The sequence below is a fragment of the Microcebus murinus genome, chromosome 4, assembly GCF_040939455.1.
Source record: "Microcebus murinus isolate Inina chromosome 4, M.murinus_Inina_mat1.0, whole genome shotgun sequence".
Lineage (NCBI taxonomy): Eukaryota > Metazoa > Chordata > Mammalia > Primates > Cheirogaleidae > Microcebus > Microcebus murinus.
The window spans coordinates 44,991,058-45,017,927 of record NC_134107.1 but is presented as its reverse complement, the minus strand read 5'-3'; the positions used below and the strand labels follow the sequence as shown (position 1 = coordinate 45,017,927).

The following is a 26,870-nucleotide window of genomic DNA, read 5'->3' as shown; positions in this document are numbered from 1 at the left end:
TGGCTTGGGCTATGCTTTCTGCAACTGAGCAAAGTCCCTGCCACACGCATTTCATTTCCTGCCATCTCTGCCGGGAAGACACCGAAGCTGGGCCCAGAGGTCTCCTGCTTCCTCAGCCCTCGGCTCCGAGCCAGCCCCGGCCATTTGATCATGTCCTTCACTTCAGACCCAGACCACAGCACTGGGATCTCTTTCTCACCCCTGAAGAGGAGCCAAACCCTTATGGGGGTTTTTTATTTGACAACCTTGAATCCACTGCCCAAATCCATACTCACTCCCATAAGCTGGAAAAGAAATCTGTTTACTTTATTAATGAGCTCAGAGTGAGGTTTGGGACAGCAATCCTAGCAGCGGTGACAGTAGGGGCCAGGCAGAAAGATGCAGAGGAACTCAGGAGTTGGGTCTTATTAGAGTTCAAAGGAAGAGTCTCCCAGGGCTGGGAGAGATCAAATTCCCTGGACCAGAGGAAAGAAATCAGTCCAAAATCCCAGAGGCCCTCTCCAAACCGTTGGCGGCACCCTCCTCTCCATGTTGGCCTTTGGAAAAGTGGCCCAAGGTGCTCCTCAGCCAGCCCGGTTCAGGGCCAGAGGGAGTGTGACATTCCCGGGTGCTGGGTGCAGGTGTCCAGGGCTACCCACTGGGCCTGCAGGCTGGCCCCCTCCAGGCTGCTCCTAGGCTTTGTGTTCAGGACGTGGGGCCAGAGCTCATCGTCTTCTAGGGGTGAATTTGGTTTCCTCTCCTGGACTTCAGAAGAAGGTCCTGCGGGGGAGAGGAAACAGACCAGGTGGGTGCCGGCCTTGTGGACGCACACTCAGCTCAGGGCAAGGCCCACAAAGGGGAGCAGCCTCCCTCCCAGCCTCCGAGGCCCCTCTCGGTGCAGGCCTAAAGTGGCTGCCCTCTAGCCACAGCCACAGCACGCAGGAGGTGGGGAGAACACAGCAGGGATGCCCAGTATGGGAGGGGAGGGTTCCGGGAGGAGGAGGGATGGGGGTCCCTTGCAAAGAGCAAGTGACAGAAAACATAGGGCCATTTAGGCTTCCTCAGAAGCCACAGTATAGTAAGCCAGCTGTCTTGGAAGCATGAGGCCCTAATGTTTTGGGAAACTTGTAACAGAAAAGTCAACAAGTCCCGGCTTGGGTCTGCCCCAGATGCTGCCAGCTGTAGGCTTCAGGCCACACCAAACACCAATTTCACAGCCACCTGCTAGCTCTGTCCATGGGCACAGCCCTGTCACGGGGCAGAAACACATCCTGAAGCTGAGCTCCACGGTATGCCCCACAGATAGAGCTTGGAGCCAAGGGATGGAGAAGGCACAGGGGACAGTTTGGTCTGAGCAGGGCACAATAGGACACAAGCAATTCTAATCCTCCAACCCTGGTTCTTTGGACCAGCCTTGAAAACCTCTTAATAGCCCTGGCTCTGCCCAAGCAGGGGAGCCGGGGTGGAGCAGGGGCTCCCAGCAGGGTGGTATTCACAGGCAAGGGAGGCACATTTTGCTGAGGACACCTCTTGGGGGACATTCCAGCTGGGCTTCCCATGGGCTCTCTGCTCAACACGCCTACTTTGAGGCACTGTCTGCACCCAGCAGAGAACAGTGCTCAGTGTTCCATCCTGCTCATGTGGGTGCTGCTTGGGACCCAAGGCAAGTCCCAAGGGCTGTGGTGAGTCAGGACACCAGGTCCCAAGCAAGTGCTCCGCACCACTTCCCGGAGGGGGAGGGTCTCTGAGTCCAACAGAATTCCAGTGTGGCCAACAGCAGGCCCTAGGGGGCACTGCAGGGATGGCATCTTGTGTACCCTTCCAGACACCAGTCCAAAGAACCTGCCGACAGTGTGGGCAGCAGATGGCCACTGCATGCAGCATGGACAGCCAGGGCCCCGTGGCCTGCCTGCCTATTCACCGTGGGCTCCAGCTGCAGGAGGAACCCGTGTCTGTGCACAGAAGCACGGTCTTCAAGGAGCTTTCGGACCGGCTGGGGGCTTTCGGCTGCGGAGGAGGGAAGAGAAGAGCTACAGACACAAGAGCAGAGTGGGAAACACAAAACAGGGCTCGGTTACTCCCAGGCAGAGCACCACTGGACCTCTTCTCTTTCTTGGCTCCTGCCTCAGGGTCTGCCCAGCCCCAGGGCACCAGAATCAGGAGCAAGCAGACCTCGGTCTCTCTGAGACATGCCCAGAACTCAGCCTCTGCTGGCTGGGGAGCAAGCAGGCACGGCCACGCCAGGCAAGCAGGGTGTGAGCGGTGAGTGTGTGGATGGCGGGCGGGTGGCAAGGGGGAGGGATGTGATGTGATGAGGTGAAGGTGGAAGGGAGACACCACAGAGTCAGGGAGAGATGGGTAAGAATAGATGCAGAATGACAAAGACAGAGAAGCAGGGACTCAGAGCCAGGGACAGAGAGAAACAGGAAGCAAGAAAAGGAAAGAGGAGAGGAGTGAAAGGGACAGAGAGGGACAGATTAGAGAGAGAGAGAGAGAATGACAGGAAGGATGGGGAGAGAAAGACAGAGGGAAAGACAGAGAGAGAGGAGGAGAGAAGACAGAGAGACTCAAACAGATACAGACACGCAGGGACCCACAGAGAAAGAGATCAAAGATCCAAGGCTCCCTGGAGATCTCACAGGGTGGGGACAAAAGCCTGTGGTCTTGGCTGCCTAGAGATACAGCATGAGTGCATTGAGCTAGACATCAGGAAGGCCTTCCAGAGAGTGAAGGATGGACAGAGAAATCTTTAAACTATCTGATAACAGTGCAAGGGGTAAAGTTCTGAGTGGGCAATAAAACATTCTGAGTCTTTGTCCCAACTTCATCTGCTTACTTGGTCTGAGACCTTGTGCCTCAGTTTTCCATATGTAAAGAACAATTCAGACAAGACAGCCTGGGAGGCAGATCTGATAGTACTTGAGGACGGTGTGCTAGGATTCTTTAGCCCAGGAGTTTTCTAGGAGCTCTGACTATGGGAAGCTGTGTGCTGGGCCATTCCTTCATGCTGAGTGAAGGCTCAGGCTGGGCGGGGTGGGCTGGAGGAAGGCGGCGGAGGTTCTGGAGAAGGAAGAGGAGGTCAGGGGCCTGCACACACTTACAGCTCATCGTCGTACTCCTTGGGGGGACAGACGGCAACCACGAGGTCGATCCAGTCCTGTGGGGAGAGGCTGTGTGAGTCTGGGGCACACTCAGGCGTGGATGATGTGTCTGCCCCTGGTACTCCGTTCTCATTTCTGGGCACCAGGGCCCGGATCAGCCAGCTGGGGCCTTCTCCCCACGGGGAGGCAGGCACAGGCAGGGCTGGAGGTCCTCCTGCTACAGATGGGCCCAACTGTGGGGTCCCAAGGTCTGGGGAAGGGTCCAGTGTCTGAGGCTTCAGAACCATAGAGGCCAGGGTTGCAAGGTCCTCAAATGACACTAAGTTCCCAAATGCTGATCTACGGACCTGGGCCAGGCAGTGACTTCAGAATTACTTAGGGGAATTTCTTAAAAGTGTAGACTCATGGACTTGGCCCCTGGAAGTCTAGGGTGGGTCCTGGGGAGCAGTATTTTAACAAACTCCCCAAACTCATGCACAGGCAATTGGGGAACCTCTGGCCTAGCATTTTGATCCTAACACTTGAATCCCCTCAATGTCATTACTCCGTGGCTTGGGTATATCCATTGAGAAGTATCTGGAATATCACTGGGCCCCTCTACCATGTGACAGCTCCTAACATTGACCTCAAATCTCTCTCTCTCCCCAGGACCTCCCTCCATCCAATCCAGCTCTGCCCTCAAGAACCAGAGAATACTTCTGCTCCCTCTACCCTAATGCAGCCCTTCAGATAATCAAAGACAGTCATCATGTTACCCGTGAGTCTTCTCTTCTCCATATCCCTTCATGTGGGTCCCAGGCCCATCTGGTCAGCTTCCTTGGCACTGAACTTAATACCTCAGGCTCCGCTGCCTGCATACAGTTGCACAGGTTGCGCATTGCACAATATGAGTGGGCACCATTCACACTACAATCTGTAGGAGGGCACCCCCTCGGATTGTGCAGTGCACAGCCTGGGAGACCTTATGTGGTGGCCCTGACCCAGGAGAGTGTCTAATGAGCACAGAGCAGATTACCAACAGCCCGTCCTTCATCTTGGGTCCTCTAGTTTTGTTAATGCTTTCTAGGAGCCCCCAGAACTCTCTCAACTCCTGTTCCATGTGCACTTAGAAAAGACGTTTAAGTCTTTTTCTTGAGAGGGCTGCCCTGCCCAGTCTTCTGGAGTTGGTTTGTGCCACTGGCTTTTGGGACTCAAGGTCAGAAATTGACATTTATTTTTCTGAATTCTATCTTGTTAGGTTTTGACCATTGGCTGCATGGGGTATGTGGGTGTCACCAACAGTTGCCTGGACCCTAGACACCCGCCCTGGGGTGGGGCATCCTAATTGTAAGGCCTGGCTGCATAGACCAGGGTTTGAGGCAGGCAGGTGAGGGAGGGAGGGTGGGAGGGGCTTGTTCGTACCCCGCCCTGGTTCCAAGCCTTCTGCAGGGCAGCCTCAGCCTCAGCCAGAGTGTAGTCCGTCACAATCTTGCCATTGATCGCCATGATCTCATCCCCTTTCACGATGCCACCTGCAGGAAGATGAGGCTGATTGGCCCACTGGACTGTATGTGACATGTGCCTGGCCCAGAACTTGGCAAAAAGGGGTCACTGTGGGGCCATAGAAGAGGCCTGACCCTGGGTTCTGAAAGCTCACGTGGGCCCAGAAGGCACAGGGGCAACTACCCACCACCCAGTAACTCAAAAGGCATATCCTCCCCCTTCCGCTCACACACCGTCACCCCAGCTCAGTAGAAGGACACAAATGATGAATCATTGCACCCAGATCTTCATGGGCCCCTGTTGTTGCAGAGGGAGACAGACCTGCATTTCCAGTGGGACTGTCAGAGTGAGTTCTGCAAACTGTCCCTCTGCTGCCCAGCAGTGCTGCTCTGCCTCGGGTCCCTGAGTGTGCAAGCTCTCCCCTGCCTCAGAGCCTTCATATACTGTTCCATCTGGAATGCTTTTCCCGTTTCTCTCTTCTCTTCTTCTAGTGTGGGATGAACTGTCTCCTCCTCAGAGAGGGCTTCTCTGACCCCCACTCAGCCTGAAGTAAGTCTTTCCTACATGGCATTTTTCACAATTTGTAACCATAAATCTATTTGTTTACTTGTTTATCACCGAATTCTCCCACCATACTGTCAGCTTCACCAGGGCAGGGACTGTCTTTTCGGTTCGCCACTCTATTGCCAGTGCTTAACATAATGCCCGGCACAAAAAAGGAACTCAATAGGTATTTGTTGAAAAATGAATGTTGTTAAAAGGTGTTCTTGGATAAACTTTCCAGTGATCTAATGACCTTGGGGAAACTGAGTTATAAGCTAAACAGTTACTCACTGCAGGACTGGTCAGAGTCTTGAATATACTAATATGCATTGCAGCTGTCCAAGAAGTGGACAGATTGTACACAGATTCCCATACCTCTTTGACATCAGAGCTCTTTTTTGAGGAAATTCCCCCAGTCTTGAGGTCCAGAACACTCCAGAGCACTCCAGGTTACATTGAAATAGATCAGCCAGAAACCTTGTGTGCATGAAGGCCCATGGGAATGTGGTGTGTGTTACTGATGATGGCAGCTGTGGTGGCTTAAACGATGTGCTCCTGGGGCAAGTTCCACCAGCTTCTGGCAGGTCCAAAGCAGTGAGGACCAGACTGTAGATGGCAGTTTCCTCTGCACAGCGGGACTGAGGGTAGGTGACTTGCACTTTTTCATTTTGTACAAACCTAAGATGGAGCCTCAGGGCAGCGGTTGGACTGGGGCTTTGTAAGTGGGGAGGACCCAGGAGAGTCACTCATCCATCCTGGTCCTCTCCCTGCTTGGACACGGCAGGCAGGTGGCTTTCCTGGGCCAAGTAGCAACCCCTCCCCCAGTTGGCACAGAAGTGAGGACAGAGGAGGAGTGGGGGGGGCCATGGCAGCTGCCTAGCTGAGCAGATCCTCCCTCCTCGAGCTGGAACGAAAGCTCAGAGTGTGGCTGAGGGGGGCCTGAGGCCACTGAGGCCAGGGTGCAGAGCTGGACTTAAGCCGAGTCTCCCGGTGGCCACACCTGCCCTGGTAGCCACAGAAGCCTGGCTGCCAACCACCAGCTGGCTCTCCCTTCTCCCTGTCTCCTGCCCCGGGCCCTCACCTTTTACCACCTCCCGCTGGAGGGAGAGCCCGACTGCAGCCCAGGACTGCCAGAGGGATCTGATCTTACAGTTGCCTGCTCTAGCCGGGGAAGGTAAGAGGCCTGGGACTCCTCCTCCACGGGGCGCCCAGGCCTCCGCGGAGGACGCAGGAGCCTCCCTGACTTGGGAGAAAGAATCACTAAGGGAGTGACATGCCTGACAGGTGAGTGGGCTCATAGGCTGAAGCAAGAGGCGGAGCCTGGGGTCCGCAAAGGCTTCCCCCATCAGCAGAGGCTGCTTTTGTTGCTAAGTGGATACATGCAAAGCCAGAAGATCCTGCCGCAAAAGAGACACAGCTCGTGTGTGCGTAGGGGGTGCTCTGGCTCTCGGGAGGGGGCCCGGCTGCGCTAGACCTCATGACCAAACTGCCAGGACCTTTTACTGGCTGTGGGTCCTTCAGCAACTGCTTTAACCTCCGTGTGCCTCAGTTTCCTAAACTGCAAAATGAGAATAATAATAGTACCTACTTCCGGGGCTATTATGAGGATTAAATGAGTTAGTATACACAAAACACTCTGACAGAGGATTATGTGTCTGGTACTTAGAATAGCATCCGGCACATGGTTAGTTCTCAACAAACGTGCGGCTCTTGTCATCGCTGGAAGGACAGGCCAGGTTCTGAGGGTTTCTCTCTGCCTTTCTCACTTTCACCGGCCAGCACTGGCTGAAGCTCAGCCCAGGCACTGCCCTTCTAAGGAGCCTTCCCTCAGGGCTCCCACGGCTCCCCCAGCCCCTGAGCTCCCCCTCAGCAGACTGTCCTGTGCAATCAGTCCCTGGCGATTCTGAGCATGTGCCACCACTGGCCAGGGAGCCCCTGGAGGGCAGGCTGGCATCTGGTTTGGTCCTGACACCATTGCATGCCCTCAGGTGACACGTTGGACTGACTGACAGGTGGCTGGATGGGTGGGCATTCTTGAGCAACTGTCAGCCCACACCAGCCCACTCTGAGTGGGCAGCTGTTTGCTCTCCTGCAGGGCCCTGTGTGACCACTGCACCGTCCCCAACAGGGGCCTGGCTGGTCCCCACTCACCATGCCGCTCGGCGGCTCCCCCCTCGTAAACAGCAGAGACGACCACCTTCCCGATCGGGGAGTCCACACCGCCTTCCAGGGCCAGGTCTAAGGATCCCTCCTGGTTAGAGGACAACAGGCTTTAGGGAGCCAAGCACACCAAGGAGCCTCCTGACAGAGCCACAGAGAGAGCAGGAGGCGCCATGGGGCCACTGGCGGTGCCATCGGGGAGAAAATGAGGTGGGGACATTAATCGGGGGCTGGGAGGGCAGCCACGCCCCAGGAGGGGGCATCTCAGGAGACAGGGGAGGATAGTGGGGACCTGAGGGGCCGCGAGGAGTCACCTTGAGAATAGGAGAAGCAGGAACCAAGGTGCAGGGGGAGGGGCAGGGAAGGAGGGTGGCCCACCCAGCGCCCCGCCCTCCACGTGCCCAGCTACCTTCTTAATACGCAGGAGCCGGACATCCTTCCCTGTGATCTGCTCCGGGCTGAACTAGACGGAAAAGACAGTGGGAGCTTTGAGCTGGCCTGAAGGGTGGCGGTGGGAGCAGGGGTGGAGGGGACAAGCCAGGCAGCTGGGGGACACCGGGCCCCACAGAATACACAGCCCCAAGGACCGTTCCCTGCCCCACCACCACCGGTCTTCAGCTGGGATCCCAGGCCCCACAGGGGACAAGGACAAACGCGCACACACACCATACAGTGAGCTCTGGAGGGCCATCTCGGCAGGAGAGAGCAGCTGGGGTGTGTTCAGGGCATCCCATGAGCCCCGACCTCGTCCCAGAGTCCCAGAGCCCAGAGTCCAGAACACACCAGCGTCAACTGCTCTAACCCACCTCCCAGGACAGGAGAGTTGACTCTTACCATGGAGTAGGGGTCAAAGCCTTCCTCATATTTCCGGAAGTCCTGGAAGCAAAGGGGGGTGTTCAAGGGGACAGAGCAGAGGCTCTCAAGGCTCACAGCAGAGGAGGAAGAGGGTGAATGCTTGGAATCCAAGGGAGGAGGGGCAGGCGTGGCCTGGGTGGGATGCAGGGAGGAGGCTGGCAGCCCCCACAGCCAGGGCGCCCTTGCTCGGGGACAAGCAGGAAGCTGCAGGAAGCATTGAGAGCACGGTCCCAGCGAGGTGGGCATCTGGGGCCGCAGGGGCACCACCGCCATCTAGATGGCCTGGACAGGCAGGTCCCCCCCAGCCACAGGTCCTCGAGGGCACACCTCCTCTCTTCCCAGTTCCTGCTCGAGGTGGCGCCCGGACCCCAGGGGATGAAGCCCTGTGTTTCTCCACCCCGTGCTCTGGCCCCACAGAAGAGCCAGTCCTGCTCTTCTTGGGGAAGCCAGCCCTGAGATGCCTGAGGGAAAGGCAAGAGGCACCCAGTGGGAAGGGGGCAGTGGTGGTGAGGATCTGTGGTGGCTTAGTGCCTGGCACTGCTCTTAACGCAATGCTTACCTAGAAGGTTCTGGCGAGTTCTTGGCCCTTTAGCCAGGGGAGGAAGAGGAGGAGAACACACAGCTCAGGGGACCTGGCTTGATGGGGGCTGCTGTGGGGACAATGGCCCCAAGATTTAGGTACAAGACAGTGAGGAGAAGGGGGTAGAGCCTGCACACACAGCCTTGCTCAGGAGTCACGCACAGTGAGCGGGACCAGGGGCTGGGATGCTAAGTGAGAGATCAGCAAAGCCAGGCTAGTCTCCATGAGGGGCAGAGCGAGGAAAAGCCCCTTGGCAGGTGCCCACACAGGCCTCACCAGACTGAGTGGAGCCACCCTCAGCACACAGGTCCCCAGACCACACCAAGTGTCCCCTGGGGCCTGTGGTCAGCGTGATGGGGAGGCCACAGACCCCCCCCCCCATGCCCAGCAGGCAGCAACCAAGCTCTGAGAACAAGATGAGGGCCACATATCAGCAGGTGGGTCCTTGAGCATGTGCCTGCCATCCCTCCTCACTGGACTTCATCTCCCGGGCTCAACCCCAGAGAGGCCATGGGCCTGGCTCAGCTCAGAGTCCACATCCGGACAGGAGAGGGTGCAGCAGACTGAAGGAGGGATGGGGTGATCCACTGGTGAGAGGGGGTGTCAGGCAGTGGTGCTCTTTCACTGAGGGGGCCCTGCCTACCCCTGGCTGTTTCTTCTGGAGGGCTGGACAGTGCTGGCTACGGGCCTTCACTCTCTGTGACCCTGTGCCGACCTGCTCTCAGGGATGGGCCAGGTGGCAGGTACTTGAGTCTTGTGTGAATTTAAATGGGAGCTTCACAAAGCATTACAGCTTGTTGGCCCCTAAAGAGGGAATCCAACCCCTCATTCAACAGACAAAGAAACTGAGGCCCAGAGAGCTAACATTCATGCCCATAGAGGTGACATTCATGCCCAGGGTCACTCAGTGGGCAGGGGAGCAGGGGTTCGACTCCAAGCCTGAAGCCTAGGTTGTTTGTGCCCTAAACTACCAGGTCCTCAAATGCCTATTAAGTAATGGCAGTGCTTCGAGAGGCAGGACGGTGTAGCATTTACCAGCAGACTACAGAGCCTGACCTCCTGGATTCAGATCCAGGGACTGACACTAGCAGTGCCATCATGGGCCTGTTTTTAACTCTCTCTGCTTTAGTGTCTCATCTATACAATCGGGATGATACTAGCACTTAGCTCCAAGGGTTGTGGTAATGATTAAATTTACAAATCCCTGGCTGCCAGGAGCAGTCCCTTTTGCAGACACCTGTATCTCACTGCACAGCTGACACCTTCCTTTTGCTCCCTGCCTGTGGTCAAGTCAGCCTGCAGTCTGATGATGCACTATCAGTGAGGAGGGGAGGTGGGGAGCAGGGCTGGCTGCAAGATCTCTTTTATCTTGGGGTCTCTTTCATCGGTGATGAAACAGCCAGTCCGATGCTGGCTCTGGGAGATAAGCCCCAGGGGGCAGGGAGGACAGGTGGCTGCCGGCCTGATACCACTCAATACCACTCAGAGGCCCGCAAGGACATCCACGTCCCTGTGCACAGGAGCACTCTGGGCAGATGAAGGCCCTGAGCCACCTCTGCCTCCCTTATGCTGGTTCAGTGTCAGGGAGGGTTTGGTGAAGCTTTGACCTCCCTGCAGGGGACAAGACAGAGGAAGGTGCAGGGAGACATCTACGGTAGTCCCTGCCCTCTCTGGAGCAAGGGCCCATCTTGGCCTCTGTGACCCTCTGAGGGTTCCTCTGCTCTGCTTCCCTTTGGCCAAATAGCAGCAAAAAAATTGCAAGCAGCCAGGGGCTTTGCTGTTTTCTCAGCTTGAGCACAGGGTCTGACAAGCCCTGGGTCCCCTCTGATAGGAAATCCTCCCAGCCCCTGCCACGAGCAACAGGGGACACGGTTCTGGCCTTGGGCTCCCTGGCAGACGGTGCTTGGGGCCACCGTGGACCCCGCAATTCCGGAGAGAAAGAAGTCAGGCACAGAGTGGCAGAGACAGGGGTGGTAGGGAGGACCCCGGACACACGGCGGGTATCATTTTACTTGTCTGAATGCTGTCTGATAAACCACCATCCTCTTCAACATCTCCTGTGGCTGCCAGAAAAAAAAAATAGTTCCACACTGGACTTTTCCGGTAGGTCTCGTCTGCCCCCTGGTGCCAGGCCCTGGGCTGCCAGCCTGGGGCTGCCTTGCCGAGGCCCTCCCCAAGCAGACGCGGTCTGACTGCAGTCAGGGCCTGCTGGACGCCCACAGATGCAGCAGCTACCCATCTGTTGCCAAGCAGACACCGCCCCTTGTCATTAGCCAGAGAACACCACATGGCTGCATCCGCGGGTTGTCCCAGGAGCATAAGTCTTGCTCTTTGTGGAGCTGATAGCTAAAGCTCAAAATAATTAACTGAGCTGTCCTGTCCTGACCTGACAGATATATAAGGATTCCTTGAGAGGGAAATAAAAATTCTGGCATGACTGTCTTCCCACTGTGGGAAGGTACTGTGGCCGGCAACTCTGAGGGGTGCACGGGATTCCCTGTTCCCTCAGCCGTCAGTCACTGGGGGTGGGCAGACCCTCCCCACTGCCCAGGACCACAGCTCAGACTGCCCGTCCTAGTGAGGAGCGAGGAGGGACGTGGGGAAAGAGAGTGGGTGTGCTCTGGCCAGTTCCCCATCTGATGGGTCCCACACCAGGCCACAACCCATCTGAGGGTGTTCCACACCAGGTCACAACAGGCCTCAGGGCAGAGGCCAGGGCAGCTAGAGTCACTGTAGGTTCTGGCAAGATGGCAACATGGGTAAGAGCATGGCTTTGGAGTCTGAAAGATGTAAGGAGTGAGTCCAGGCTCTCTCTGCCTTGCCATGTGCTGGGCTCTGCAGAGTCTCTTTTAATCCTCACAATAATCTAGTGAGATGGTTCCCCTGAGGCTCAGAGAGTTTAAGTGGGCTGCCCAAGGTCCTAAAAGTAGTAATAATAACAGATAAGACATATCTGTTATTATTACTACTTTTAGGAGGTCAGGCTGTGGTCTCATGGGGAACAGGAATTCCTGGTCACACCAGCACCATCCCACACCCATGTGGATGCATCTCCTGGCCAAGGAGGTTACAAGATGGCACCTGACCTGAGTTTGTGTCCCACCCCACCCTCCCTGCAGAGGCAGCAGAACCCAGGGAGACAGCCCTGGTCTGCTCCTCTAGAGATGCCCTGGAGGGGGCCTGGGGGGCTTACCAGGACCTCAGATTTCACAGCTGGCCTGTAGATGAAGTTGGGCTCCTGGTGGACCATGACAGGTTTGGAGATGGTGGACACTCCAGGGCCTCGAGGAGGCTGTGGGCTTGGGCAAAATGTCTACGGGGGTTAGTTTAAGAGATTCATGTGAAGTCTTGGGTGGCCAAGGCCAGCTGTAGTACTTCCACGCATGCAAACACACACCCATGCACATGCTAAGGCAGTCTGGTCCATTCGCCCTGCTGGGGCCCTGGGGGTGTGATCTTCAGCAGAGAGGAGAGAAGCCCGTTGGCCACAGTGTGGTCGGAGGCCACGGAAACTACTGGTGGGCTCTACAGAATCAGACACTTGAGCCAGAGCCTCACTGAGGGTGCCAGCAGCCAGTGTCATTCAGAGGACACACTTTCAAGGCTCTCTGTCACACTATCAAGGCCATGGGTGCCATCTGGTGTCCCCTCCCTTCAAGGGCTATCTCTTCTGCCACAGCTCCAGTCCCTGCCCTGCAGCCTGCAGGAAGCATCTGCTGCTCCTGGTGGGTGGACACAGTCTCTAGAGGTCACAGGGTGAGCAACCTGCCTGCTTTGCTCTAACCCGCCTGATCATCTTGGGCAAGACTTATCTGACAGGGTGACGACCTTGCCCCCAACCCTTCCATGGGTCCCCACTGCTGAGCAAGATGGCTGAGCTTGAGAGCTGGACCCCTCAGTGCCCTCCACGAGCTGTACCTTCCTCAATTTAGCCTCCAAAATGCTGGGCTTTCTTCTTTGAGGCCTTTGCACATGCTCTTTCCTCCTTCTACCTACCTGCCCAGGTCTTAGCCCAGGCACCACTCCTTCTGGAAGCTTCTCTTGAACTTTTCCTCCACCCCCACTCCTCACAGCACCTGTGCTTCCAGTCTCCACCTGGTTGTGTAGGAGTTGCTGGCTTACTCGTCTCTTCCCCACCAGACTGTCTCGGCAGGGACTGAAGCTGTCTACCTAGTGGGGGTCCCCAGCATCCAGCACGGGGTCTGGCATATAGTAGGTGCTCAATAAACATGTGTTGAATGAATAAATGAATGACTCAATAGTATGGGTACGTTGGACACTGCCTGGCAGTAGTCCTGAAAACCTCCCTGTGGCAGGTGCCAGTGTGACAGGTGCACATGTTAAGCTGACACATTTGTTGCCATGGCCTGGGGCCTGCTGATCACTAGGACAACTGTGTAGGTGTGTGGTCACCCACACTTCCTGCTGCAGCACGATGACAGCTGGCCAGGGGCATGCCGGGAGGAGAGGATTGGGCAGGGTGGGCGGTGCAAGGGTGAGAGCACTCACACGGACCCAAGGAAGCTGATCAAACAGCAGCCTCCTGGCCTTCAAGTCAGGGACAACCCCGGCTTTGATGTTGCTGGAGACATTTATGGTCCAGGTCTTCAGAGACCCCTTGGGGAGCTTTTAACCGTCCCTGTGCTCTGATCAGGAACTAACAGTGGGAACATTGTAATGCCTTGAAGAATCAGACAAAGCTGGACCAAAGATTCAAAGTCAAGTCCTGATTCTTGACTCTATTTCAAAGTTTTGCTGCAATTTCCTCCAATCCCACATTTACAGCTTCAGCCACATTTTCTAGTACTCTGGACTCTCAATAACCATAGTTAATGTCTACCGAACACCCACTACGTGCCTGCACCCCTTCTCAGTACTAACTTGGGATGCGTTCATGTATGAACTCATTTGGTTCTCATAACAGGTAGGTGCCATTAGCTCCCCCCTTTTATGGATGAGGATGTCCAGGCTCAGAAAGACAGATGCGGTAACACATGCCCAAAGTCACCCAGCCGGTAAGTAGCAGACCCGGGACTCAAACCTGGGCAGCCTGACTCCTGCTGCTCCTCCTCACCATCTGAATGCTCCCGGCACCTGCCACGTCCTGCCTCCCATCCTCCACGTGATCTATGCCTATTTTATAGCAAAATCCTGCCCAGGAGGCTGCACATTCTTCAGGTGGCAAGTCCTGGAAAGCACAGCTGTACCAATCCCCTCCGTGTCCTTTTCAGCCCTGCCGCCCTCCCCCTGGCAAAGACAGGCACAGCACAACCACTGCTTGTGGAATCAAATTTGTTGAGGAAAAGCTACTGCTCATTTGGGTGGAGGACACCTACAGAGAAGGACGTGGCCCTCTGTGCCAGGCTAACTCAGCGTGGGCACAGCAGCTCTCAGCTGGGCTCTGTCATCCCCAGAACACACTTCTTCCTGCCAGAGCTGCAGGGCTCAGGGCCCTCTCCAGGGGTCCAGAGGGGTCTCTCTGAGGCTCTCCTGCTGGAAGCTGCGGCCTTATCAGCATCTGGCACTTTTCTTCACTCCCACCTTCCTTCTCCCAAGCTCTCCTGAATGCCTGAGACGCTTACCCTACTCTTCATGCAGCACCTCAAATCCACGCAGGCAAGGGGAATAAAAACCCCTGGTCAGGTGCCACAGACTGCCCCCTCCCCAGCAGCCCCTAGTCCCCTCAGCTGACATGAGCTGCTTTTTCACTGACCCATGCCTGGCCTCGTGGCTCCAGGCGCAGAGGAATGTTTTATAGTTTCCTCCATGGGATCAAAGCTCTGTGTCTTTCTCAGGGACTGCCTCTTTCAAAATAGTCTTTGGATTAAGAATAATGACTAAGAAATACATCTTTCCGAGAAAGATCACTGTTCAGCCTCTAGACATCTGAGAAAAACATCGCTAGTCTTTTAAGAGTAAATTTAGAGATTTCTAGGAACTCTCTCATCTTCATTTTTTTCTAAGGCTGGAAGTTGGCCAGAAATTTCTGGATATTAAACTTCAAGCCAGTGCAGTTGGCCAATGCCAGAGAAAATGGCACTGGGATGTCCTAACACTGTGTTTATAGAGCCTAATATCTGACCCCTGTTCCCTCCATCTCCCACTCCCCACTGTTTTTTCCTATTAAACCAGGGAGTCATTTCTCATAATCATGGCTTTCTGGAATAATATCAAGAAATGACTGGATATGACCCAGAGCTCTGACTGTTCAGCCTTGCAAGTACCACGCTGAAAGTGACCAGCCCACACTAGCCAGGAGGCGCTGAGAGAGAGCAATGAGTGTTGAATAAATACACCATGGCTCATCCCAAGGATGACAGACAATTCACCATACAGTATAACACTTCTAGATCAGCAGAAACCTCACACATGCAGGATGTCCAGACATGCAGGTCGGGGGGCCATTCCTGGGAGATGGAGTGAGATGATGTTTCTTCCAGTCTCCACTCTCAGGAGCGGTGGAGGACACGAAACAGCAGCTCTCCCGCTCTCCCTGCTTCTAAGCATAGCATGCGGAACAGGGGTGGTACCTTTGGGGTGGCCGGGAAGCTCCTTTCAGGGACAGGGGAGCTGGAGGGCTTCCCGCCGTGGTTCTTTGCCTCCCAGTCCTCCGTGGGATTGCCTGTGTCCCCAGCGCGGAAGGGGTGGCTGCCCAGTGCTTCCTCCAGCGCCGAGGGCAGTGGGCGGGTGGGAGTGAGGTCTTGGGTGGGGATGGATGGTGGGGGAGGGATGGGGATGGGTGGTGGGGTGCGCTGCACCCAGGGCGAGGACGAGGTGCTTACGTGGCCAGAGGAGGGCAGGACAGGGGGCGCAGGGACCTTGGGGGGTGGGTTGGAGGGTGGAGGGTGGGGCATCACAGGCAAGGCAGAGGGAGCCTTGGGGGGGTAGTAGAACATGTCCAGGGGGATGTCATCCAGGTCAGTGGTGTGCAGGTGCAGCCCGCCTGCGAAGCGTCTCAAGGGTGGGGCCAGGGGAGACACAGAAGGCGGGGGAGGCGGGGGCACCGTGGTCATCTGGGGGTTGCAAGGAAGCTCTGTAATCATTCACACTAATTAGCACTCCACTTCACAATACAGCGACTACAATGTTCTTCTCATCTGTCTCTCTTGCTTTTGGAGACCCTCCACTCTCAGACCAGAACCATGAGGGTGCCACTTCTCTGCCACTTGGGTGCCCAGTTGAGTCCATACCAGGCGGCAGGGAGGGAGTGCCTCAAGGCAGGAGGGTCCCAAGTTTTGCCATCCGTGGGTGGTAAGGTGCTCATATAGTTTATCCTCTGGGAACACACCTGAGGGGCACTCAGCCAGCACGCCAGGACAACAGCCCTCGCTATTGTTAGGGACTGTCTGAGACGAGCTCAGGAACTTAGTGATCACTCTGGAGATAAATCTCAGAAATACAGACTCGTCCTCCCTCCCCAAGAGAGGAAGGAGGAGTGGGTTTGTAGGGGTGGGCCCTGAACAGGGCACAGGCACTGGTGTGGCCTATGATGCTTGCTAGGGCCCCTCCTGCCTCCCGCTGTCCCCAGGGCGGGTCACTTTCAAGGCAGCAGGTGGGTCAATGTGGAAAGAAGGACTCTGTTACCTCCGAAATCTCATTATCAGCAGAGGAAATCTGCTCAAGCCGCGTCTGACAGAGCCTCTCCACCCAGTACTGAATCTTTTCCGATTCCTCAAGGTCTTCCCGCTCCGTCTCAGACACCTGAGACCGGGCACGGGGGCAGAAAGGAGAGGGCAAAGGGCACACTTGAATAGCAGGACAGCAATAGCGCAGAGGCACTTCTTGAAAAACCCCAGGGTGCTGTTAGGTGTGTCAACTATCCCGAGAGAGACTGGGCTTGAGGGACAGGAGGGTTGGGGGCGTCAGGTTGACCTAATAGCACTTGCAGGCAGAATCAGAAGAGAGGCTACGTGTCCTGTGGGATTTACTGGACTCCAGATGCCCAGGAGCCCTAAGGCTCTGATGATTTTCCAAGAATGGTCCTTTCGTAGCCTCTCAGCGCATTCCAAGAGTTTCACTAGTCTTTTATTCCCCCTCCAGGCTGCCTTGTCCTCAGAAGCACGAGTTCAATTAGATTTTTAATTTTGTAGCTAATTTGTTCCTAAGGCCAGATCTAATGCACTTCATATTTTCCAGGACTCCTCTGGTTTTATAATCTGATCAGATTAGCATTCTGATTCATGGAAGCATTAAGGAAAAGCAGACACAATGATATCTCCTACAGCTAGGGAGTTAAGGTCACCCATCTCACCTAGGATAGGATTTACTTGTGCTCTAAGATAGCTCTTGACATGTCTTGAGGGGGACAGACTTAGATACATTCCCAGGTTGAGGAGGTCTAGCCTCAAAACAAACCCTATGTTGATGGGAGCAGCCTTAGACTCATAGCCCTATTAATTGGAGGATAGCCTTGGACCCACCCGCTGTACAAAGAGGCTAGCCTCAGACCCATAGTCTCAGAGCCAAGCTAGGTTGGGGAGACCTGGTCTTAGACTCATAGCCTGAATATGGAGGCCAGATCTGTAGACATGTGAGTGGAAGGCTAACTTCAGAGCTATAAACTAGGCGGAGGAGTTAGCCTCAGACTCATACCCTGAGCAGGGTAACCAGCCTCACAGCCACATCTCAGGTGGAGAGGTCTAGCTTTAGACTTATACTCTAGTGGAGTGGGGAGAAAGGGACAGATTCAAACTACTAGCCAGGTGTATCAAGGGCTAACCTGAGACCTATAATCTGGGCAGAGAGGCTAGCCTAAGACCAGTACCCCGAGTAAGGAAGCTGATCTCAATCCCAAACATGCATCTAAACCAGGAGCTAATCTCAGATGACCTTGGGGAGGTGGCACGATTTCATGCTCCAGACTGGGGAGCAGAGAAAGGCTCATCCCACCCTTGGACTCCATTTGGGGAGAACAACTCCAGCTGGCCCCCTGGGAGCTTGGTGGGGAAAAACCAAATTGTGTCCCAGGGATGCTCGCCTGGCCTGCAAGCAGGACGTACCTCCTGGGCTAGCCGGTTGATCTTTAGTTGCTTTTCCTTCTCCAGCATTTCCTCTTTTTCTTTGTAAAGCTTTTGCTCAAACTCCAGTTCCTTCTTATTCTTTCTCAACTCTTGCAGGCTGTCATACTTGGCTTTCTTCTTATCTTTTCCTTTCTGATTAGATGTGGTATTGTTTATATGACAAGATTACAAGGTGGTGTTAACACTAGCATGGCACAGCAAACAGGGCATGCAGTTCTCAGACAACACCGGGCAACTTACCCATGGTGAGCCCCTGCCCCAGCTCTGCCCTGCCACACTGGAAATCAGACCTCAGGTTTAGAATAGACAGGCCACTGCCATCCACTGCAAGCTGGAGATATACTCCCATTGTCAGCCAGAACTGGCTTGCTAGTTCACTGGCTGAGTGACCTTGGCTGAATTCCTCAGCCTCTCTGGGCCTGATTTGCCTCATCTCCAAAATGACGGAAATACCTGCCCTATAGGCTTGTCATCCAGTGCCAATGGAATACCATCTATGAAAGAGCTTTGTAAATTTCAAAATGCTTTATGAATAAAGTGCATTGTATTTATTTCTCAATATCTGGGTATATGGCTCAGACATCATCTCATGTTCAGATATCAGACATGCATCCTGGGAGATTCCAGAGAAAACCCGAGAGCTGGCAAGCCTCCTCTGCAGAGATTCTCTGTCCTGAGCTAAAGGAGGTGGTGGCAGACTCAGACCTGGGGTCTCAGAGCCAGGGACATCAGCTTTGCCCCTATGCTTAAGCTCTAGACTATTTCATTCTGGAGAGTTGAAACCCATAGTTCACTCTGAGCTGGGACGCTCCACTAAGAACTAGCTGGAAACTGTAGGACTGGGAGATGGGCAGTGGGCAGGATGGCCTAACTGCTTTATGCTGGCCATTAGGGTTTGAGGATCTGGGGAAGGAGATGGAGGACACATAGATTCCTTATTTTTCCTGTTGGAATTGGACACACAGAGCCTGTTTTCCTAGCTGCTCCTCCCATGGGGCTGCAGGGGAGCCAGGGCTAAGGAACGAAGAGAATGGACATCTGCAGATTGCCCATGTGCCAAGGGACTTAAACTCATGATCTCCTACGTAGGTACTAGAGGTAAAGACCCTTGCCTGATGTCAGACATCTAGGAAAGGACAGTGCCAGGATTTAGACCTGAGTCTTCCAGGTGCCACAGTCTTTCTATTGTGCCCTGATGAGCGGGGGGGCAAAAGGGACACGCAGGAGGGAGTGTCCGCCTCCATCGCACACAGCATGGGGGACGGAGCTAGCATTCAGGAGAGCGGGTGGCAGAGAGAGACGACACTCTGGGCAATTTCTGGGGCAAGGAGGAAACTCCTTGCTCATTCAGCTCACCCTCAGCCGCGAAAACCCTTCCTGAAGCCTGCTCTTGAATTTCCTGAATCATCTCAGCATCCAAGGCCAGGAATAAGGAATTGAATTCCCCAGTAATGGACACACAACGTTTATCTACAGCTGGAGGAGCTCGGTGGTCCTTATGGACCTCTGACAGACTCATCCTATCCCCCTCCTAAAGATAACCCACACCTCTGTGCACCTCTAATGTGCTTTGGAAATGGTCACCTCTGAGACTCACCTCCAGAGCAGTCTATGAACCTTTTGAGGACATGATTCTCATTGCTGCAGTCCTGCTTGGTCCCTTGCCTACTCTGTTCACTAGACTCTTAGCTCACTTGATAGATGAGTCCCTGCCACCTTAGTATAGATCAGACAGCAATTCCCCAAGAGGAGCCAGAAACATTCTGCCTAACAGCAGCATGTTAGAATAGGCACACGGCCTCCCCCAGGGGCCACCATGATAGGAATGGCCATTCTGTTGGTTTAAAAATATGATCAGCACTAAGATTTCAGAGCTAGGGCTCCATGGTGGGGCGGGCTGACAGTAGACAGTTTCTGTCTCATCCCCAAGGAAAGTTGCATCTGTTTACAGATACAGGAGGACACTTTGTCATACAGCTTTGCCCACTGACATCATACTACCCTCCACACAGGTTACTGAGTTGTGTGTGAATCTGCCTCCCCTGCAAGCAGGGCTGGTCTGCATTACTGGCTACAGCTGTGCAGGCGAAAGGGCTTAGTCAGAGCCATGAATTTTTCAGGCCCCAGCACAGACTTTGTGGGGCCATAGGCCCGGGGGCTTTGAGCCCCAAAGGGATCTACTGCCAAAGTTGGAATAGGTGACATTGAATCTTTTTTTTTTTTCAGACAGAATCTCACTCTGTTGCCCCAGCTAGAGTACAGTACATCGTAGCTCACAGCAACCTCAAACTCCTGGGCTCAAGGGATCCTCCTGCCTCAGCCTCCTGAGTAGCTGGGACTACGGGTGAGTCATTATCTTTTTAAACAAGGGGAACTTGTGCATTGATAATCAAGGCCGTGTAAACCCACTTGTATCACCTGGGGACTTGGTGTTCCAGCTGCTGGGAGACAAAGCATCTTACAAGGCTCTAGAAAAAATGATGATGGATTTTCAGAGCTGGTATGAGGGACATGATTCTTTTGTCCTTTTAGCTGTCAGTTAAATGCATGGCAAATAGTCCTTTTGGTCCAGACTGAGAGGAGAGGCAGGTGGGGTGGTTGTACTCTTGTTTCTGCCTAGAAGCAATTTCCTCTCTTTTGGAAATGAAAATGAAAACCAAAATGCCAGCTGTTTCTGGAAGGACTGAACTCAGGAACAGGGGAAAAGCAGCCCTACCTCTTTGCCAACAGCAATTTTCAAGAGCCGTGATTATGGTGGCGGGGGTGGGTATGTGCAGGAGAGTCTAGTTCTTTCACGTTTATATGGTTGTTAGTGCCTAGAAAAGATTTGACCTCTATGTCTCCTTTTATTATTATTTGTGTGTGTTTTCTTCTCTGAGTTCTAGTAGAGGCAGCATAGAGGCAAGGATTAGAAATCTACCCCAATGAGACATCCTAAGCCCTAGAGTCAGTCCTTTCTGAGACCATGGCAGTGTGGGAGAGGGTCCCCTGAGGAGCTCTGTTCTGGGTTTATTCAGTACTGTACAAACCATGATCTCTGTTCCTGGGTAAAGACATTTACTTCTGTCAGGAAAAATATTGCTGTCTGTTATTTTAACAGGGACATGCTGGAGGGAGGGGGTGGATTTCCCAGCACATCTGACATGCCCAGTTTATAGGGAGGGAGAAGTTACATATCATCAAGATTGCCCAGCTGCCAGCACTGTGGTTTCTGGGGGACAGACATCTTGCCAGAAAGAGTCAAGAGATAACATCTAATTTAGCACACCCAGATTTATGCCGATGCCTGACTTCCAAACATCAAGTCATCTCGAATGTCCAATTACAGATATTAACAGCAGTGTTTTCATAATCAAATGTCAATGTGATTTAGAAAAACAGAGGGTTTTATGAGGCCTGGAGATTCTGTAATAAGATTTAGAGAGAAAATCAAAGGGCATGGAGACTGGAAAAATGCATTATCCTGGGTGCATGCACAGATATTTCTAGGAGAGGGTTATGATTGGCATGGCTCTCTGTCCCAACCCCAGGCAGCATGTCCCCAGCCCAGGCAGCCAGTCTGTATCTGGCACAGTTGTTCTCATAACCTGGGTTATGAACATCCATCCTAACATCCTTTAGTCTGATCCCATGCTTCCAGTCTAGACCTCTAGTTCTACTTGACATAGGAACAAAGCAGAAGCTTCCAGCTCCTTCCTTGTACCCATCAGGGCTGGTGCTGACGCATGCGGTGCCTGGTGGTACTTGGGCAGGGTTCACACCATGTAACCCTCCCCCCCGCAATGCCTCTGCAATGGCACCTGCTGTTTGACATTAGCCTGACACAGAGGTACAGCTGGGGTTAGCTCTCCAAGAGAACAGACCAGGTCACACCATTAGGAGTTGAAAGGGAAAGAAATGTTTGGAAACAGCCAAAACCCACAGCAAACTAAGAAGCAAACCAGCACAGCACCCAGTGGTGTCCTACCTTCCGGATGGTTGGGAATTTGCCATCATAACGATAAAACCACCCAAAGGCTATAAGAACACAGAGAACAGAAGGGTGACACACGGTTCAGCTGGGCCAGAGACCCACGGGCAGCAGCAGGGAGTTGGGCTCCAGAGGAACATGTGGCTTCGTGGGATGAAGAACAGCGTTGGCAGATCCAACAGCAAGACTGCACCCTCTGTCCGACTCGCCACTCACCTGGCCTACCCTGGGTTGCAAAGCAGGCCCAAGACCCTGAGCAAAGCCCCTATTCCCAGACCCTGGGTCACTCTCAAATGTCTCTCCCCAGGACACTGGCTTCAGAAGTCAGTGCCAGAAATCAGAGAAAACCCCTTGTGGAAGGATGAGCTTTTCCAAATCACAGCCACAGTCTGCAAATACAAAGCTCTGTTGAAAGAGAACGAGGCCTCTCCAAACCGACGCCTGGTCCCTCCATCCAAGAAATGGCTCCAGACAAAAGACAGCCTGGGTCTCTGCCTGGAACTGTTGTCAGACAGAACAAAACTGTCTTGTCTCACAGTGCAGGCCAAGTCCTCCGCTTTCAATGTTGAAAGAGCTCTGGGAAGAATAGCTCCAACAACAGTGGGCAGGAGAGGTGCCCCAGAAAAGCACGTTTCAATCCAGGCCAGATAACCAGGGCACTGGCCCCCTTCCTTCCCCAGGCAACAGCTTGACAGACAAATACCCCAGATCTGAAGCTCCCTAGGACCAGGGGCAGTGGCTTTAATAATTGCCCACCCTTGACCAGCCTGAGTGCTGGAACAGGACACTGAGAATCTTCTGCTGGACCAGGCATTACCTCCTTAGTTGCTTGATCTGGGGGTAGCCCAGGGAGTCCTGGGGGAGAGGCCAGAGCAGCAGAGGGAGGACTATGGCTTGGGCAGTGTCTAAATAACTGAACCAGTGGGTCAGTGGTACTGGTGTGCACCAGCTGATTGACCAGCCTGGCCCTGGGGCCTGTCCTCAAGCTTTTGTATACAGTGCTTGGGCAAAACCAGGGTTTGGAAGAGCTCTGCAGGCTCCAGTGGTCCCCACAGAGCTGGGTGTCTGCATTGCTGACAGGAGGAGGTGGGCAGAGCGAGCAGAGCAGCAAGGCCAGAGAGCGAAGCGGGGGCGCGAACCTGCTCTCCCTGCTCCTCCGGGCCTCCATCCAGGTCGTCTGCGGGCTCGAGCTTGGGCTCCACTCCCTGATCATCTACCCAGGGGAAAGAGGAGGAAGCAGTGAGCGAAGAGGGACTTAGGAAACTGAGAGGCCATAGGTGCCTCTCAGGAATTTGGGGACCTGTAGGCAGCTTTCTCCCAGGGAGCTGTGAAGTCAAGAACAGGAACAGGGCTCAGGAGCCCAGAGCAAAGGTTTCTCGCTCTGGGCTAGTGCACACTGTGTGTCCAACCTTGGTAGCTCACTTTCTCTATCTGCACAATAGGGGCCTCTGATCTGACGGCAGCATAAGACCCATTTTGCAGGGCATTGGGTTGCAGGTTAGGAGGTTTGGGGAAGAGGACAGGAATATCTGAATGCTGTACAGGTTTGAGGGCAAGGGCGTACAATGGGACCACAGATCCTCCGGCCCTCTATTCATCGCCCTTGTCTTGGAGCTCTGGTCCCCATGGGATGTCTGAGCAGTGCGGGCAGCATATGGAGGCTGGGTGTCCTGAGGAGGTGAGGAGATCCCCCAAATGCGGCCCATGTGGTTAGGAAGACATGCATTTTGACATAATGTGAAGAGCAGAGCAAACAGTTCATTCCATTGGTTTCCAACCTGGACTCTGGCACCCCTGGGGCCCTGGAGGGAAGTGTACCAGTCTGCTTGTGGGCTGCTCTTGAATATTTCAAAAGCTTAAAAAACTTGCCCATCAGCCTATGAAAAGGCTATATGTTATGTTCTTTTGCTCTCGGCTCAAATTCCATATAATCAACAGTGGAACATCGATGCTCCTTCACTGACAAGGACTGCTTAGTAAAACAATGTGAGCACAAATGATTACTTAATAGTTTGGTAAGAAATACAGCCTCAGCTTCCAAATCATGGGGTCTACTCTGGTGGGGGTTGGGGAGACAACAGATGGGGCCCTGGATGGGGAGAGAAGGTTGGATATCTCTTGCTTAAACCTCTTCATCTCTCAAGCACCCTTCCAGCTCTGGGCTCCTTCATAATGACCTCACCTCCACCACCACCACCTATTGCCTAAGCTAAGGAAAGGTCTTTAGGGGCCTCTGTGGCAGAGTCCTGGCCTTCGGCTTGGGGTTCTGCTGGAGCAGCCATGGGGAGGTGGGAAGAAGCAACTGTAGGAGCCTCCTGGGGCGGGGAGTCAGTCCTGCACACATGATTGGGACGAGTGACTTCACTTTCCAGGTAAGAGATGCTCCGCACTCTTGCGGGGTCCACATCCTTGCAGGCAGAGCCCGGCTTAGGTATAACCTGTGGCTAACCGGGGCCTGGAGTTGAAGGGTGCTCAGGGAGGAGCAGGCTGGGGCCCAGGCTTACTGGCCCAATGTAGCTGAGAACATTCCAGCCTCAGGGATCAGGATGAGAGGCAGGAATTGACCTGGCTCGGGGAGTTCACCGCATTTCGATCCAAATGAGAATTAAATTGCTGGTGCACATGGAGATGGATGGAGGCACACCTGCCCCAGCTCAGCCGGCAGACAGGGCTATCAATCCGTGCTGTGTGCCGCCGCCTTACAATACTTTCATCCTGAACAAAGGCAAAATTCTTGCTCTTTTTATTCAAGAAGCTTGATCTGGTTAAAAAGCATTAAATAAATAGCTAGCTAGTGAAAGCGTTTTTATTTTTTATAGTTCCTTAGAGGGTGTGTTTGCTGACAAGCCAAGGCCCAGTTTCTAGCAAGGTACTAAATAGACTAGGATTACTTTCATGAGAAGCAATTAAAATCGATTTCTCTCCTTCTGAAGCTCCTATTTCACTAATAAAAGCAAATTAGCTGCCCTCTTAAAACACGGATTATTCACCCGGAATTCAGCTCTGGCCACATCCTCAACTAATACCGAGTGTCATGGGGGAGGCTGATGAGAGTGCGCTTTGTCCTTCCAAGAGGACGGGGAGATGACTCTGTGCCCAGCTGCCAGGAAGGAATGTGCTGGAGCTGTTTGCCCCGCACCAGGGAGGGGTGAAATGGAACCATCCGGATGCCCCACACCTCTTCCTTGGTCCAAGTGGCCTGTGTTGGCAAGCTGGCAGCCCTTAGGGCTCGAGTATGGTCAAATGTTGGGGACAGAGCAGTCCAGACGCCATCACAGCATCCCAATGGCCACCACACAGCAGATATGGGGAACCTTGGTTCTTGAGTCCAGATTCACCCCTTGACCCCATTCTGGAGGTGCACAGGTCAGTGAGCACAATTGGCTGGAGTGGAACCTGTCTTATGTCACTTTAAGTCAAGACAGCTGTAAAGCAGGGTGAGGACCCAGCCAGGACTCCTGGACTTGTGGTTGCCCCTGGAGCCCACCACCAGCCCCCGAAGAAAGACTGAGACTGAGCCACCTGTTGTCCCCTGGCAGTGCGGGCTGCCTCTTAAAGAGACACCTGGAAGTTGGGGTTCAGAAGGTGGACGGGGAGTGGCTGGGGGACCTGCACTGACACTGGAGGTGACGATGCAGGACAGATGGACACAGGAGATGGTAAGGGCAGTGGGAGCTGAGGCCCCAGGGCGGTGCAGCCACCAGGCCACAGCTGGGTGTCTGAGAGGGGTCTCCCTGTCCTGTCCCTGCCTCCATCCTGGCAGTGGCATGACGTGGTCCCCGCACAGGGATGCAGGTTCTGGGGGCACTCTGGGTAAGTTCCTCCCACAGCTGCCTGTCAACCTGGGACCACCACAGCCCTTCTGACGTGAGCTCCTTCCTCTCTTTCTTGCTGCTGGCTTCACCCCAGCCCCAGTTCAGAACCAAGCAGGAAGAGGACACGGTACCCCCAAAACTAAGATAGTAATCCCATGAGCTAGTTTCGCCTTTGCCACAGCCCTTACTGCCTCTTCAGCCTGCCCGGGTCTGGGGGAGCTGGGAGCTGGGTGTGCGGAGCAGGGCCCGGACAAGGAGGGCAGGCAGGCCCCTCCCACCCCATGCCCTGGCAGATGCCCCCTGACACGTAGCTGCCCCTCCAAGAAGGAACCGCAGCCCAGATCTCCATGCGCTCTTCCCCTGGGGAGCGGGTGGTGAGCAGGAGACCAGATTATCCGTCTGCCCCTGAAGCCCCCGCCCCGGCCCACGATACCTACACTTTGGCTTGCGAAGGGGTATTGGGTGCACCTCTGTGGTGATGGTTTGAGGCGAGAGCAGCTGATCCTTTGAGCCCCAGTCTTCTTCCCACTGTTTCTTAAACTTTTCTTCCTCCTCTGTAATCCTGAAATGAGAACCCACCACGCCTGTGATTCGAGTCAGAACCATCCCAGGCCCACCTCCTGCCTCTCAGAGAACCCAAACCAGCATGTGGAGAAGCCTCATGGTTCTAGCACTGGTGCGTGAAACAAAGTCCCTGGAGTCTGTATTCTAAATTGAGTGAACGCCTGCTTGGGCAATTATGTAAGACTATGTTTTAGTAAGTTACTCTAGTATAATGGGCTTTACTAGACTATGGACTGGCTGCACATAAAGGAGGATCCACCAGGGGAGAGGGCTAGGTAAACTGGTTCTGGAGGTGGCCTCTGGCTGGCTGCACACAGACACACACACGTGTGCAGACATACGTGGAGCCCAGGCACTCACTGTTCCATCTCCTTCCGGTATCTCTCATTTTCCTCCGCTGCCTTCTGGGCAATTTCCTTTCTCCTTCTGAAACACAAACGCATGTTGGCCTGTTTGGGTCTATGGAAGAGAAGTTAACTCTTGTGGCTGATTCCTGATTTGAGAAAAGCTTTAAATGTTGTTTTCCGGGCTCCCTTCCAGGCATCCTTGGAATGCTCTGGGGTTTGAGGAAGTTGTCCAACACAGTCTGGGCCCCGTGCTCTCATGTGGTTTTGTCCGGCATGGCTGAGCAGAGATTTTGTATTTTGGGAGCTGAGAGGCAGGTCCACCTCCAAACAGATAATGTGACTGACAAGAGGCAGGGCCGAGACTGAGTGACACCCTCCCAGAGGAGGGCCCCAGACCCCAGGAGCAAAGCAGGGGCTGCCAAGCAGGTGTGATTCTCCAGGCTAGTTCTGTGGT

At 54.1% G+C, this 26,870-nt stretch overlaps 1 protein-coding gene across 5 annotated transcripts in view; it reads right to left on the bottom strand.

Moving 5' to 3' along the window:
• Nucleotides 1-283: 283 nt before the first annotated feature.
• The window catches only part of USH1C (USH1 protein network component harmonin), a 47,201-nt gene continuing 20,614 nt past the window's right edge, over nt 284-26,870 (bottom strand). For 2 of the 5 annotated variants that reach the window (XM_012780660.3, XM_076002127.1), the window contains exons 13-21: nt 26,430-26,495; nt 25,943-26,067; nt 22,830-22,903; nt 8,100-8,141; nt 7,675-7,728; nt 7,257-7,356; nt 4,482-4,591; nt 3,081-3,136; nt 284-759 (exon numbers count right to left, since the gene is read on the bottom strand). In XM_012780660.3, coding sequence (XP_012636114.2) covers nt 747-759; nt 3,081-3,136; nt 4,482-4,591; nt 7,257-7,356; nt 7,675-7,728; nt 8,100-8,141; nt 22,830-22,903; nt 25,943-26,067; nt 26,430-26,495 — 640 coding nt within the window. In that variant the 3' untranslated portion in view covers nt 284-746. Of the gene's footprint in view, nt 760-1,531; nt 2,010-3,080; nt 3,137-3,564; nt 3,932-4,481; nt 4,592-7,256; nt 7,357-7,674; nt 7,729-8,099; nt 8,142-10,712; nt 10,764-11,893; nt 12,014-15,230; nt 15,714-16,284; nt 16,402-17,699; nt 17,853-21,687; nt 21,738-22,829; nt 22,904-25,942; nt 26,068-26,429; nt 26,496-26,870 lie in introns of those variants that run through there. The other 3 variants (XM_076002126.1, XM_076002125.1, XM_076002128.1) reach the window with 3 other exon arrangements.